The 13,172-nt window shown below is 54.9% G+C and overlaps 2 protein-coding genes across 3 annotated transcripts in view; both read left to right on the plus strand.

Annotated features, from left to right (window-relative positions):
- The first annotated feature begins 2,698 nt into the window (after window positions 1-2,698).
- On the plus strand, window positions 2,699-8,233 carry LOC123323384 (complement factor properdin). The gene is made up of 9 exons (XM_044911615.1): window positions 2,699-2,765; window positions 2,872-3,022; window positions 4,427-4,602; window positions 5,049-5,219; window positions 5,345-5,536; window positions 5,729-5,902; window positions 6,122-6,313; window positions 6,493-6,604; window positions 8,030-8,233. The coding sequence occupies exons 1-9, from the start codon at window positions 2,699-2,701 to the stop codon at window positions 8,193-8,195; spliced, it is 1,401 nt and encodes a 466-aa protein (XP_044767550.1). The 3' UTR covers window positions 8,196-8,233.
- A 4,524-nt stretch (window positions 8,234-12,757) lies between these two features.
- SYN1 (synapsin I) overlaps window positions 12,758-13,172 on the plus strand; it is a 46,199-nt gene continuing 45,784 nt past the window's right edge. For both annotated transcript variants that reach the window (XM_021679489.2, XM_021679498.2), the window contains exon 1: window positions 12,758-13,134. In XM_021679489.2, coding sequence (XP_021535164.1) covers window positions 12,758-13,134 — 377 coding nt within the window. The remainder of the gene's footprint in view (window positions 13,135-13,172) is intronic.

Consider the following 13,172-nt stretch of genomic DNA (forward strand, 5'->3'; position numbering starts at 1 on the left):
CCGAGCATGTATGTGAGCCTGTCCCGAAGGGCCTCCTAGTAGACGCTGCAGATCCAGAATTGCGTGCGTAACTGTGTAAACGAAAAAAGTAAGAGAAAATGACCAAGACCAAATGAGACTGTATGAGAGACCACGGATCGAATGTACCAGGCGTGGGAGAAAGCCACTTCCTCCACCGGTCTCGCCTCCTCTATCCCCAGTGCTGTCTTCTCCCAGTTCTCCAAAACTTGAAATTCTGGAGTTTCCCAGGGCTTCACCTAGGCTTCCCTTCCCTCTCCTCAAGCCCTCTCCAGGGTGCTCCGGTCCAGTCCCGACACTCGAGACACCACTTAATCCCCCCACCGGTGATGGCCACATTTTTTCCCTCCAACCCAGAGTCGTCTTCGTCGCACGTGTCAGAACCTCTCTAGAGCTTTGGTGGTTGGCCTCTTCATTCAGCGCCTGTTTACTGAGCCCCCAGACACAGCAGTTCCCAAACCAGACACAAATCCCTGCCCTTTGGCGAGCAGGTATTTTAGTGAGGGCGACGGACAAGAAGCAGATAAGTACAACATCATCACGTGGCAGTGCAATAATTTCGTGAGATGAGACTTTCTCAAACTGTTTAAATATGAGAGCTGCCGTCATTTTATTGCGCAAACGTGGGAAAAGAAAGCACCAACCATCCTCTTCCCACAGGGAGTCCTCGGAGTATACGGTTTAGGCACAAAGGAAGGATCGATTATAACCTCATTACCGGGGCAACCGGGGATTAGAAAAAACAGCCAACCGGAATCACAGATTTCTGGGGGAGTTTGTTTCCACAGGATAACACAGCGCTGATGTCTGAAGTCTTGGCATCTTAACAAAACCCCTTTGTTCAAAGCAGACTTCCAAAGACAGGCCTGTATGATCAGGAAACAGAGTACATGTGTAATGGATACAGATGTCAACACGCCTTATTGCCCCATAACACAAGACCAACATTCTTGAGAAAGTTCTCTTTTAACACTTGCCCAAACCAAAGTCTATTACCTTGTGCTAATTTGCAGAACGGTACCTCTCTCTCCAGGAATGCAGAGGAAACAAGACCTTGCCTTCCTAACTTTCTTAGACTCCTTTTTGTTCATTGAAGAGATTCCTGGTTTTGAAGTGAGCTCTGGAGTTTCACTCATCGGGGCTAATAAGAAACAACAAAAGAGGGGCTCCTGGCCAGCTCAGTTGGAAGAGCATGCAACTCTGGATCTCGGGGGTTGTGAGTTCGAGCCCCACATTCAGTGTAGAGATTACTTAAAAAAAAAAAAAAAAAAAAAAAAGAGCGGGTCCATGGAGCTTGGTTTTACCTGCACAGAAAAGGGGCTGAAGAGGACGTAAGAGTAAAAGAAGGAGCACGTAGCATCATTTTTATAGATGACACCTACAAAGAAAAAGAGGTGTCAGCGGCTAGAATGGCTCTTAAAATGTGCTCCCCAGACCAGCAGCAGCGGCATCACCACCTGGGAGCCTGTTAGAAATGTACATTTTTGTGTCCCACCCCAGACCTACAGAATCAGAAACGGGGTGGGGGGGGCAGCACTCTGCGATTGAACACATCTTCCAGATGAATCTGAGGCACACTAAGGTTTGAGAGCCCCTGGGCTACCGAGTGGCAGGGGTCCAATACAAAAAGGGTAGCTGGGGAAGGCCTCTGTGGGTGGGGGGGGCATTTTGTGTCTATCTTCTCTTTTAGAGCATAAGCCCCTTGAGGGCCAGGATTTGGGGCTGTCTTACTCTCTGCTCTGCCCAGTGCTAGGAACAGCATCTGACACCCAATAGGTGCTTAGCAAACGCTGAATGAATGTATTTAAGAAACAGCACCTACTGTATGCCCGGCGCTGTTCTGAGGACTTTTAAAAATCTTAAACTCCCAATCTTTGCAACAAACTCTATGCTGTAGGCTCAGGGAGGGGGTTGTCACCTACCCCCAGTTACTCGATAGAACATGGCCAAGCTGATTCCCTCCCCAGGCCAGTGTATATGTGTGTGTGGGGGGGGGGGGGGTGGTCCCAGCTGGAGCCCCGGGACAGTCAATATCCCCAATTCACTCTCAAACCCTTCTCCCCACACTCTTCTCACTTCCCCTTCTCACTTCCCCCCCCTGCTGACCTCCGCCGCCCTTGCTGACCACAGGCAACCTCACTTTCAGGAAAGAGGATGAAGCAATTATCTTAATGCCTGCTCCACTCAATGAGGGGCACACTGAGCTCATTTCATCCTTGTTCAACACCCGCATGAGGTTGACCCATTGTGGGAGAGACCGCATTTTACAGGGGGAAAAAAAATGAGGCTCAGAGAGTTTCAAGCGACTTGCCCAAGGTCACACAGCTAGGACGTTTATGCTCCAGGGAGCTCTGATTGAGTGCTAAGTTGTTGCTGGGCAGGGTGTGGTTGCTGGGGATACAGTGACAAGCAAGACCGGGATCAAGAGGGAGACAGGAGGTAGGGAGGGGAGAGCGGAGCAGGAGGCTCCGGGGCAAAGGTGCCAGGAGAGAAGTCGGAACTGCGGAGACTCTGCACGGCACCCTCCCCTCCCCCCCTGCCCCGCCCCCCGCAGCCCTTTTCCCGCCCAGTTCCTCCTGGCCCGGTTCCTCTTTGCCCTGATCCCAGCGTCAGGTCAGCCCATACAAAGCCGGGCCTCCTCTCTGGCAGGGCGGCAGGACCGCAGGGGTGCATGCTCAACATGCGGGCTCCTCAGTTGCTGTTGCTGCTGCTCGCCCTGCTGCCGCTCGCCCTGCTGCCGGCTGCAGGTGAGTGCGTGAGGGCCCAGCTGGCCCGCAGGGGTGCCCGGACCCATCACACCGCTGATCATGCCCCCCCTCCCTGCCCCCCCCCCCGACACCACCCTTGTTGCAGGCTCAGTCCCCGTCCTCTGCTTCACCCACTATGAGGAATCCTCCGGCATATGCAAGGGCCTCCTGGGGGGAGGTGTCAGTGTGGAAGACTGCTGTCTCAACCCTGCCTATGGCTTCCAGGAGCCTGGCAGCAAGCTTTGTCAGGCATGCAGGTGAGGGGGAGCCTGGGGGCCACCCAGGACTGGGCTCTTTCCTTCTCTGGGGTTTCCAAGGGTGACTCCAAGGCCCCGATCATGACCATAGCTCGGGGTTTCTCAGCCTCGCCTCTATTGACATTTGGGGCCAAAAAATTCTTTGTTGTGGGGGCCTGACCTGGGCATTGCAAAGCCTGTGTTTTGTAACATCCCTGGCCTCCCACTAGATGCCAGTAGCAACTCCCAACCAACTGTGACAACCCAAATCCTCCAGACATTGCCAAATGTCCCCCCAGGGGCAAAATCGGCCCTGGTTGAGAACCACTGCCGTAGCTTACATTTACTGAGCACCTCCCGCGTACTGGAAGCATTAGAGGGTGGGGTACAGGTCAGGTGTGTTCTGAAGGTAGCTCAAGTCCCCTAATTGTGATGCCAGCTCACATTGAGTGCTTACTGCATACAGACATGTCGGGGTGGGAGAGTTTGGGAAATTCTCAGGGCAGCTCCAGGCCCCTAATTATGATGACACTTCACGTTCATTGATCACTGCCAGCCTACTGAATGCATTGCAGAGGTCAGGGGTAGCTGGCAGATTTCTGAGGGTGACACTGGTCTCATCATGATGCCAGCTTACATGTAATGAGCCCTTACTGAACGCCAGACATGTTTTCTAACAGCTTAGCGTATATCCCAGGTACACCATGGGGATGGGAAGCTTGAGGGTTTTTGAAGGTAGCTCTGGGCCCCTAGTAATGTCAACAGTTCACATCAATTTAGTATTATGCTGTGCATGGGTTTGGGGATAGATCTGGAGTAGTTCTCTTTAAAAAAAAAAAAATTTTTTTTGAGAGAGAGAGAGAGCACGGGAGCGGGAGGAGGGGTAGAGGGAGAGAGAATCTTAAGCAGGCTCCACACTTAGTGTGGAGCCTGATGCAGGGCTCGATCTCACGACCCTGAGATCATGACCTGAGCTGAAATCAAGAGTCAGACGCTTAACCGACCGAGCCACCCAGGCGCCCCAGATCCGGGGTATCTCTGACAGGGTCTCTGAGCTCACTGGGACAATAGCTTCTATTTATTAAGAACTTTTTGTTTGCCAGCTACCGAGCATGGTGGTGGCCTGGTAGGTTTCTGACAGCAGTTCTGGGCCCTTAGTCCATACATTTGCTTACTGCATGTCTGGCACTAGCCTTGGGGGACTTCAAAGTGTTCCAGGTCCCCAGTCATGAAGGTCAGTACTTACTGTGTGCCCCCCTCTTCCCGTTCAATCCCTAACATCCCTAAGGGGTGCGTACCCTGATCAATCCATTCCATGTACCTTTATCCTGCACCCCTGCCTGTGCCTGCCCTCGCCCCGCAGTCCAGTACACCCCATCCTTGCCAGCTCAAGCTAGGGTAGGACACGTGTGCTCCTCTCTACAGGCCCCCACAATGGTCCCCGTGGTCTGCGTGGGCCCCCTGCTCAGTGACCTGCACTGAGGGATCCCAGTTGCGGCACCGGCGCTGCATAGGCCATGGTGGGCAGTGTGCCGAGAAGGTGGAGCCCGGGATCCTTGAGTGGCAGCTGCAGGCCTGTGAGGACCAGCCGTGCTGTCCTGGTGAGGAGGCTCAGCGAGGCAGGCCAGCGCTGCCTGTCGCCTGGCCCTGGGAACGCACAATCAGTGCAGGGGCCCTGAGGGTAGGACTGCGCCTGATGTTTGTGAGGCGCTGAGGAAGAGGCCGGTGTGGCTGGAGGAGAGTTGTGGGAGGCAAGGTCAAAGGGGGGCCCGATCCTGTGGGCCACGGTGAGGACGCTGGCTTTTATTGTGTGGTTGTGGGCAGAGGAGAAATGTGATCTGACTTGGGTTGTGTCAGATCCCTCTCACTGTCCGGAGGAGGGCGGATGGTCTGTGGTGAGGGCTGAAGCAGCGGGACCCGCGGGAAGGCTACTGCAGTCATCCAATGGTGGACTGGGTGTGGCAGAGGACGTGGGGCACACAAGGAAGCGAGAACCCCTGAATGATGCCCCCACTTCCCTCCTGTCCCCCTCTCTTCTCTCCCATAGAGATGGGTGGCTGGTCTCACTGGGAGCCCTGGATGCCTTGCTCTGTCACCTGTTCCAAAGGGATCCGGACCCATCAGCGAACATGTAATCAACCCACCCCCAAGTGTGGGGGCCACTGCCCAGGAAAGCCACAGGAGTCTGAGGCCTGTGACACCCAGCAGGTCTGCCCCAGTGAGTGAAGGCCACTGATGTGGGCACCCAGGGTGGGTCTGGGGGTTACAGCAGGGAACTTCCAGGGTGGGAGGACTTCATGTGTGACCACACTTGGTGTCCCCCCAACCCCCACTCCACCACAGTACATGGGGCCTGGGCCGCTTGGGGTCCCTGGGGCCACTGCTCGGGGTCCTGCCACGGTGGACCCAGCGCACCTACCCAGAGACGAAGCCGCACGTGTTCTGCACCTGAGCCCTCCAAGAAGCCTCCTGGGAAGCCGTGCCCAGGGCTGAACCACGAAACCCGGCCCTGCTCTGGCCTGCCACCCTGCCCAGGTACACAGGGATGAGGCCCCTGACACTCTGTTCTCGATTCAGTCACCGATGCTCTGCCGTTTCAGGGGACAGAGATCTTAGACCATGTGACCATGGAGCTCTTCATTTTGGGGCAGTCCGCCTCAAGGGTCTAGGGGCTGATGGGGAGATTGAGGTGACCTTTCTTCTCACTCCTATCCCCCACCCCCACAGTGGCTGGGGGCTGGGGGGCATGGGGTCCTGTGACCCCCTGCTCTGTGACCTGTGGCCTGGGGCAGACCCTGGAAAGACGGAAGTGTGATCACCCTGTGCCCCAGCATGGGGGCCCCCCCTGTGCTGGTGAGGCCACCCGGACCCACATCTGCAACACAGCTGTGCCCTGCCCTGGTCAGTAGCTCAAGATGTGCCATCTCCATGCCTAAGCCCCTCACCCATCCCTGCTGCTAATGCCTTGTTCCTGCCTCGAATGCCCCCATTCCTGGCCCTGTTGCCTCGGCCCCACCTCTGACCACCGCCACTCCTTCCCCCCGGTCGTCATTCCTTCCTCTGAATCCCCTCACTGGCTCCCTTCTTTGGTGCAAGCCCTGGTTGCCCCTGTCTCTGCAGTGGATGGAGAGTGGGGGTCCTGGGAGGAGTGGAGCCCCTGCATCCGTCGGAACATAAACGATATCAACTGTAAGGAGATCCCGGGCCAGCAGACACGCTCGAGGAGCTGCAAGGGCCGCAAGTTTGATGGACGGCGGTGCCTCGGGCAACAACAAATTATCCGTCACTGCTATAACATCCAGCAATGTAGCTGTGAGTGCCCCCACCCCCCGGCCGACTCCACTGTGAGGAAGGGGCAGCCTGTGCGGGGGGGGGGGGGGGGGGTTCTGACTCTACCTTGGACCCCGTGTCCCTGCTGCCTCTCTGTCTCTCTCTGTTTCTCTCTCTCTCTCACCACCTCCACTGAGACCTCTCATTCTGACTCATTGCAGGGAAAGGCTCATGGTCGGAGTGGAGTTCCTGGGGGCTATGCATGCCCCCATGTGGACCCAACCCCGTCCGCACCCGCCAGCGCCTCTGCACGGCCCAGCTCCCCAACTTCCCGTGAGTGAGGGGGCAAAGCGTGCCCAGGAGGGGGTCATGATATCCATATGTGAGCAATGAGGGTGGGAGAGTCGGCTCAGCTCCCCACAACCAGGGCATCCTCCGCTGAGTCTAAGATGCCTGCCTTGACGAGTGTCCTCTCCCTCCTGCCGGAAGAGGAAAGTCACTAAAGAAGCAGCCGAGAAAGAGGATCCTGAGGGGAGAATGAGTAGCCTCTGTGCCCTTTTACCTCTCATTCAGTCCCCCAGCCATCCAGCCACTCAGCCAGTCCTTCCTGTGACCATGCACTCGGCCCTCTCGGTTATCCATGCTTCCATTTGCCCCTTCAGTCACTCAGGCCTTCATCCACTTACTCATTCCTTCAGCCACCCACATCTCACCCAACGTCTCACCGCCCCAAGACGCTTGAGGCCTTTTTGGCAACACTTGCAGACACACAGAACCCAGGTCCCGTGGGTCCCCTGAGGGATCCAGGTCAGCAGGGCCCTGACAGGAGGCTGATGCAGAGCAGTTAGTACATGGAAAAGGGGCTGACACCTCGCCCTGGATCCAGGAAGCTGATCAGGGGTCACCCGGCAGGAAGGGGTCAGGAAAGGCATTCCCAGTGTCAAGACTGTGTGAGCAGAGTCCTGGATACTGGTGACCAAATGCCCAAAGCTGGTTTCCTGGTGGCCCAGGTGTTAGAGAGGGTGTAAACACTCACTCCTCCCTTCTTTATTTCCACATACGTCAAGCCACTAGATGAAATGGGCTATTTTCAACTCATGGAAGGCCTGCCATCTGGGAAATGGTCTCCAGTTCTGGGGTTTCTAGTAGGTCCTGAAGATGAGTTAGAGGTGTTGAATGGAGGCAGGAAGCACTTGACAGAGTAGGGAAATGAATGGATTTGATTGAGGGAATGGGGCTGAGAGGGAATGAATGGAATGCTTGTTTCGTGGGAGGAACAAGCCAGGCAAAGACCATTCTGGATGTGGGACTAAGTCTGGATAAAGTGGAAGAGAGAGGGATTGGCTTGGGCCAGGCATGTGGGCCCAAAAACAAGACCTCAAATACCAGGCAAGGCATTTGGTTTTTTTTTTTCCCCCCAGTGGGCAATGGGGAGAGATGTGAAGGGTTTTGGAGGTAAGAGAAGGTAGCTCTTGTCAACGAGTAACAATTACTAGCATTTATTGAGTACTTACTGTGTACCAGACACCACTCTGAGCACTTTACCAAAATTAACTAATTTATCCTCACTCAGCCCAATATGGTGGGTATCATTATTCTTCTGATTATTCCCATTTTTCAGATGAGCACAGGGAAGATAAAGAAATTGCCCAATATCTCATAGCTAACAAATAGTTAGCTCAAACTCAGTAAGAGTTTGTCGAATGCATTCTTGCCTTCCCTGAGCTTCTCCCCTCCATTCCCCCTCTAATGCCCCAGGCCCACCATTACCGTGGTCGAAGGTCAGGGTGAGAAGAACGTGACCTTCTGGGGAAAACCATCAGCACGGTGCGAGATGCTGCAGGGGCATAATACGGTGGTGGAGGAGAAACGGCCATGTCTACACGTGCCTGTCTGCCAAGACCCTAAGGATGCGCAGCCCTAACACCGCCCTCTCCCACTCTGACCCCCTGCCCTCCCAGACCTCAATAAATGGGCCTCTTCCCCAGGAGTGGGGCAATAGCATCTTCTAGGCCAAAGGGCACGGCACGGGCAGAGATGCAGTGGCTTGTTGTGGAAAACAGTATTTTCCACCGTGGTCACAGCTGGGCAGGAGGGAAGGGGAGTATCCGTCCCTTCGCCGCTGCCTCAGCCCCAGGGTCTGCCCCCCGCCCCAACCACCCCCCAACCCCTTGCGCGGCGTCCCGGGGCGTCCAGCACGTCCTTCTGCAGAGCTCCGCGTTATGGGTTTTCTGGTTGGCTACTCGCCTGGCCGGCACTTTTTGATTGGCCGGCGTGCCTACGTTCCCCACCCCCCCACCCCCCCGCCGGAGCCTCTCGGCTGGCGGGTTCCGCATCAATCCCGCTCTGAGCCGCGGCAGAGGCGGCAGAGGCGTGCCTGGGGTTGGCACCCAGCCGCGTAAACACCTGCACCCACCCACTCCCAACAGCCCAGATCCAATGCTGCAATTAGCGGGGACCGAAAGAGGGGTGGCGGTTGGCGGGGGGTGGACCGAGGAAGTGCCTGTGAGGTGCTCTGAGCTGGGGCGGGAGCGAAGAGAAGCCAGAGTCAGCATCTGCCAGAAGGAGCCCCTCTGACAAACCCAGACACAGATTCCTTTAGTATTTGTGCATTCATTCAACACTTTATAGCGTCTACAGCATACTAGAACGAAGTCTGGGCATCTGGGGTGGAGGAGGACTGGTAGAAGGAGAGGACATGTGAGCGAGGGGACAAACTCAGAATATGCGATCCTTTCGTTGAACATTTTTTTTCAACACTTATCAACGCCTACTGTATACTAACAATAGCGCTGGACATCATGGAGACAAGAGGAGTCAGAACAGCACGTGTCTCCACAGTGAAGGGAACAAACCCAGACACTAAAGCTGTTGGCATTTGCTCAGTGTTGCACTAATTAGAATTTACTGAATGCTGAGCCCCTGGTGATGAGGCAAATCATAAGAATCATCATAATTATGGTATTAGCTAATACTTAGAGAGTGCTTGCCGTGTGCCTGGTAGTGTTTTAGGTTGCACAGCATGAATTCATTTACTCCACAACAAGCCTATGAGGGTCACTATTATCATTATTCCCATTTACAAAGGCACAGAAAGGTAGCAGGCTGGACATTTGAAGCACAATGTGTGCTATGAGTGGAGGGACGCCTCTATGGAAGGGTTCAGATGGGAGATGCGTGACACCTGGATTCTGTCAGGGTGCTCACTTCTCTGGGTCGGTTTCCCCCCATAAAATAGGTCAGTTGATGGGTTGAAATAAAGACAAAGTTGAATTTTTGGTCATCTTGGGAAGAATGAGCTGAAGGGAGTGATTCTGGTTGCTTACTACAGGGTATGAGAGGTATGTGTCTACAAGAGAGTGGAACTTTGCACATCATGAGACACATATCTTTGTGTATGTGTGATATGCAGACCTATGGGCCTGTGCAAGAATTAAGGATGTATTGAGTGTATGTGGAGTGCATGTAAAGTTACAACCATGTGTGCACCATAACAGTCTGAGTTATAGGTGTGTGTGTGTGTGTTTGTGTGCACGTGCACACATGTACATGTGCATTAAGATGTCGTGGATAATACATGTGTGTGAGTTTTAAACATGGGTACAATACTGATTACAAACATATGTCAGGGGTGTGTGTTTCAGAGTCATTGCTCACCAATGCACAACAAAGAAAATCATTCCTGGAGCCCCTTCTATTCGTTCATTCCTGCTGGAGACGATGGAGACAGTGCAGAGGAGGCTTACCTCTGCCTCAGGGAGTTGAGACACTCCTGAGGGGAATCCTCATTCTTCTGCTAAACAACCTCCAAAATATTAATTTCTGGAAACCGAGCCACCTGGAGAAAGGGACTGATGCTGGGGGCCATGAGTACTAGAAACGTGGGAATGGGGGCCCTGGGAAGAGGCATTCTGGAGACTGATTCCTAAGGAGCCCAACTTCTGACTCCCAGAGGAGCCAGAGAGGTCTGTTGACTTGCAGCTGCTCCTATCCCCTAGAGAGGGCACCATGGGTCCAACACAGCTTGTTTACTTCAGTTACTGAGCAAAAAACTGAGAAGCACATACTTCTAAAAGTTGGAAAATACATGATTCATGGGAGCTCCCCATCTGGGCAACACTGGGATATGGAATGCCGGAGAGAGCATCCAGGAAGGAGAGGGAAGGAATGGCCAAAGCAAAGGCCTGGAGGTGGGACTGAAGCTGCCTGGCATGGAGGAGGGAGTAGAGAATGGTTTGGAAGTATTGAACTTGAGGACTGGGGAGGCTAGGGTAAGAGGGGATGGAATCTGAGTCCTGGGGAAGGGGACTTCCTGGAGACCTTGGCCAAAGATGATCCTTGAGAGAGAGAGGTAAAGGACATTCCTGGCAGAAGTCACAGCACATGCGAAAATATAAAGGTTGTCTCCTCCCCCCACCAGCCCCCCACACCCTTAGAGATGGGTCAGGTGATCATCTTGATAGATGAGGAAACCAAGTCTCAGCAGGGTTAAGTCACTTTCCCAGGGGTATGGTGGAGGTCTATTTTGAACTTCAAGCACTCTGACTCTAGACTCCACACCTTTACTACCTTGTTTAAACGGACCAAGGATTTAAAGAATAAAGAATGAACAAATGAATAAGTGGATGATTCACCTGAAAATCCTGCAAGCAGAAGAGACTCCAAATCTGCCTATTTCTTACCGTATCTTCTTCTACCTCACTTGGTCCACCATCATCACTCACTATGGCCCACAAGGACCTGCTCAGTCTGGTCCCTGCTAACCTCTCTGACCCCATCTCCTGCCACAAACCCCCCTTGCTCACTTTGTTTCAGCCACACTGGCACCTCTTTCTAGCACATTCTTTAAAAAAAAAATGCATGGATCACAAAGTGAACATGGCCTTTTGGGAATGAATTGGAGGTCTTGGATTCCTTCATCTGTAAAATGGGTATGTTTCCCACCCCATAGTATTGTTGTAAGGGTTGGATGAAACAATACACCTAAACAGCTTAGTTGGGTGCTGCCAACAAATGATTGTTTTTAAATGGATTCATGCTTTCATTGTAGTCAGAATCTTACAGGAGCTGACGGGATGGCTTCCACAGCCCCCCTCTGCCTGGACTATAAAGGTAATTTGCTCATGTGGCAAACATTATTTGGCACCTACTGTGTGCATACCCTAGGATGGGTCTGCCTCTGTCTGTGGAAAGTTCTCCGGTGCAGGGGAGTCAGCCATGGGCACTGATATCAGGTGGTTATGGTGGGTTTTGGCTTATCCAGGGCAGAGCGATGGGGGCATACAGACTGAGTGTGTGTGTAGGGCCCCCGGGGGGTGGGGGACAGAGATGGACACACATCAGGTCTGGAGCTTCAGGGAATGGGTCTGTGTGGCAGATCTAGGTTTATCATGATCGTCTGTGGGTATGTGATTTGTCTGGGTGTGCATGTTCGTGTGAGTTTCCTTGGGTCTCTGTGTGTAGGTGTGGTGCCTGTGTGTGTGTGTGTAGGCATATATGCATGCATGCCCATGTGTGTAACCCCGGGCTTGTGTATGTCTGTATAGATACCTAGATCGGAGTGTTCTCCGTCTGTACGTGCCTCCATGTGTTTCTTTACTTTTGTGTGTGTCTATATGTATCTCCACGTGTGTATCATTCCTGTGTGCCTCCAGGCCCCAGCAACCCAGGGCAAGCGTGTGTACCCCGCCCAAGTGTCCAAGTTTGCCTGTCTGATGCTGTCTATGCCACCGCAGCACCCTCTCTCTGCCTAGCTGAGCCCATATGGATATAGGAAATTGATCTCCCCTCACAGGGTACTGCTTGTGACACCCATCTGTCGCGGTGAGGAGGTTATTTCTCTACTTTTGAGTCTCTGCGTGTGCCTCCATTCCCCCCCTCCACCCCCCCTCATGCCTTCTGTGGTGAATATCAACACTGGAAGCTGAGTATCTGCAGAGAATCCTGCGTGTGGGTGCGACCGGGTGTGAAGACCAGAATGAGGCGGGGTGGGGGTCTTGCCTGACCACTCACCCCGACCCTCCCGACAAGTATCTACCCCGCCCCCACTCCCCAAATTGCGCATCCCCAATCGGACGAGGGGGAGGGGAAACAGGATGCGGCGTGGCGCGTGCGCACTGCCGCCTTCAGCACCACGGACAGCTCCTTCGCCCCCGCCTGCCGGCGCGTGCCACCACCTCCCCAGCACTGAAGGCGCGCTGACGTCACTCGCCGTTCCTCCCCAAACTCCCCTTCCCGGTCGCCTTGGTCGCGTCCGCGCCGCCGCCGGCCCAGCTGGACAGCACCACGAAGGGCGCGAGATAGGGGGGTACGGGCGCGACCATCCGCGCTGCGGCGGCGGCGACTTAGCGCTGCCTCAGTCTGCAGCGGGCAACCGAAGAGTCGCATCGTGCCCGAGAGCGCAGCGGTGCTCCTGGGCCCCGCGCGGACCGCCCCCGCGGCTCCTGACCCGACTGCTCCTAGGACCCCCTGCCCCGCGCCGCAGCCATGAACTACCTGCGGCGCCGCCTGTCGGACAGCAACTTCATGGCCAATCTGCCAAATGGGTACATGACAGACCTGCAGCGCCCGCAGCCACCCCCGCCGCCGCCTGCTGCCCCCAGCCCCGGAGCCACGCCCGGTCCCACGACTGCCACTGCCGAGAGGGCCTCCGCGTCCGCCCCTGTGGCCTCTCCGGCTGCCCCTAGTCCCGGGTCTTCGGGGGGTGGTGGCTTCTTCTCGTCGCTGTCCAACGCGGTCAAGCAGACCACGGCGGCCGCGGCGGCCACCTTCAGCGAGCAGGTGGGCGGCGGCTCTGGGGGCGCAGGTCGTGGGGGCGCTGCCGCCAGGGTGCTGCTGGTCATCGACGAGCCCCACACCGACTGGTAAGCCACTGCCGCGGACGTCTTCCCGCGGGCCTGGG

Source organism: Neomonachus schauinslandi, chromosome X (genome assembly GCF_002201575.2).
Source record: "Neomonachus schauinslandi chromosome X, ASM220157v2, whole genome shotgun sequence".
NCBI classification, from domain to species: domain Eukaryota; kingdom Metazoa; phylum Chordata; class Mammalia; order Carnivora; family Phocidae; genus Neomonachus; species Neomonachus schauinslandi.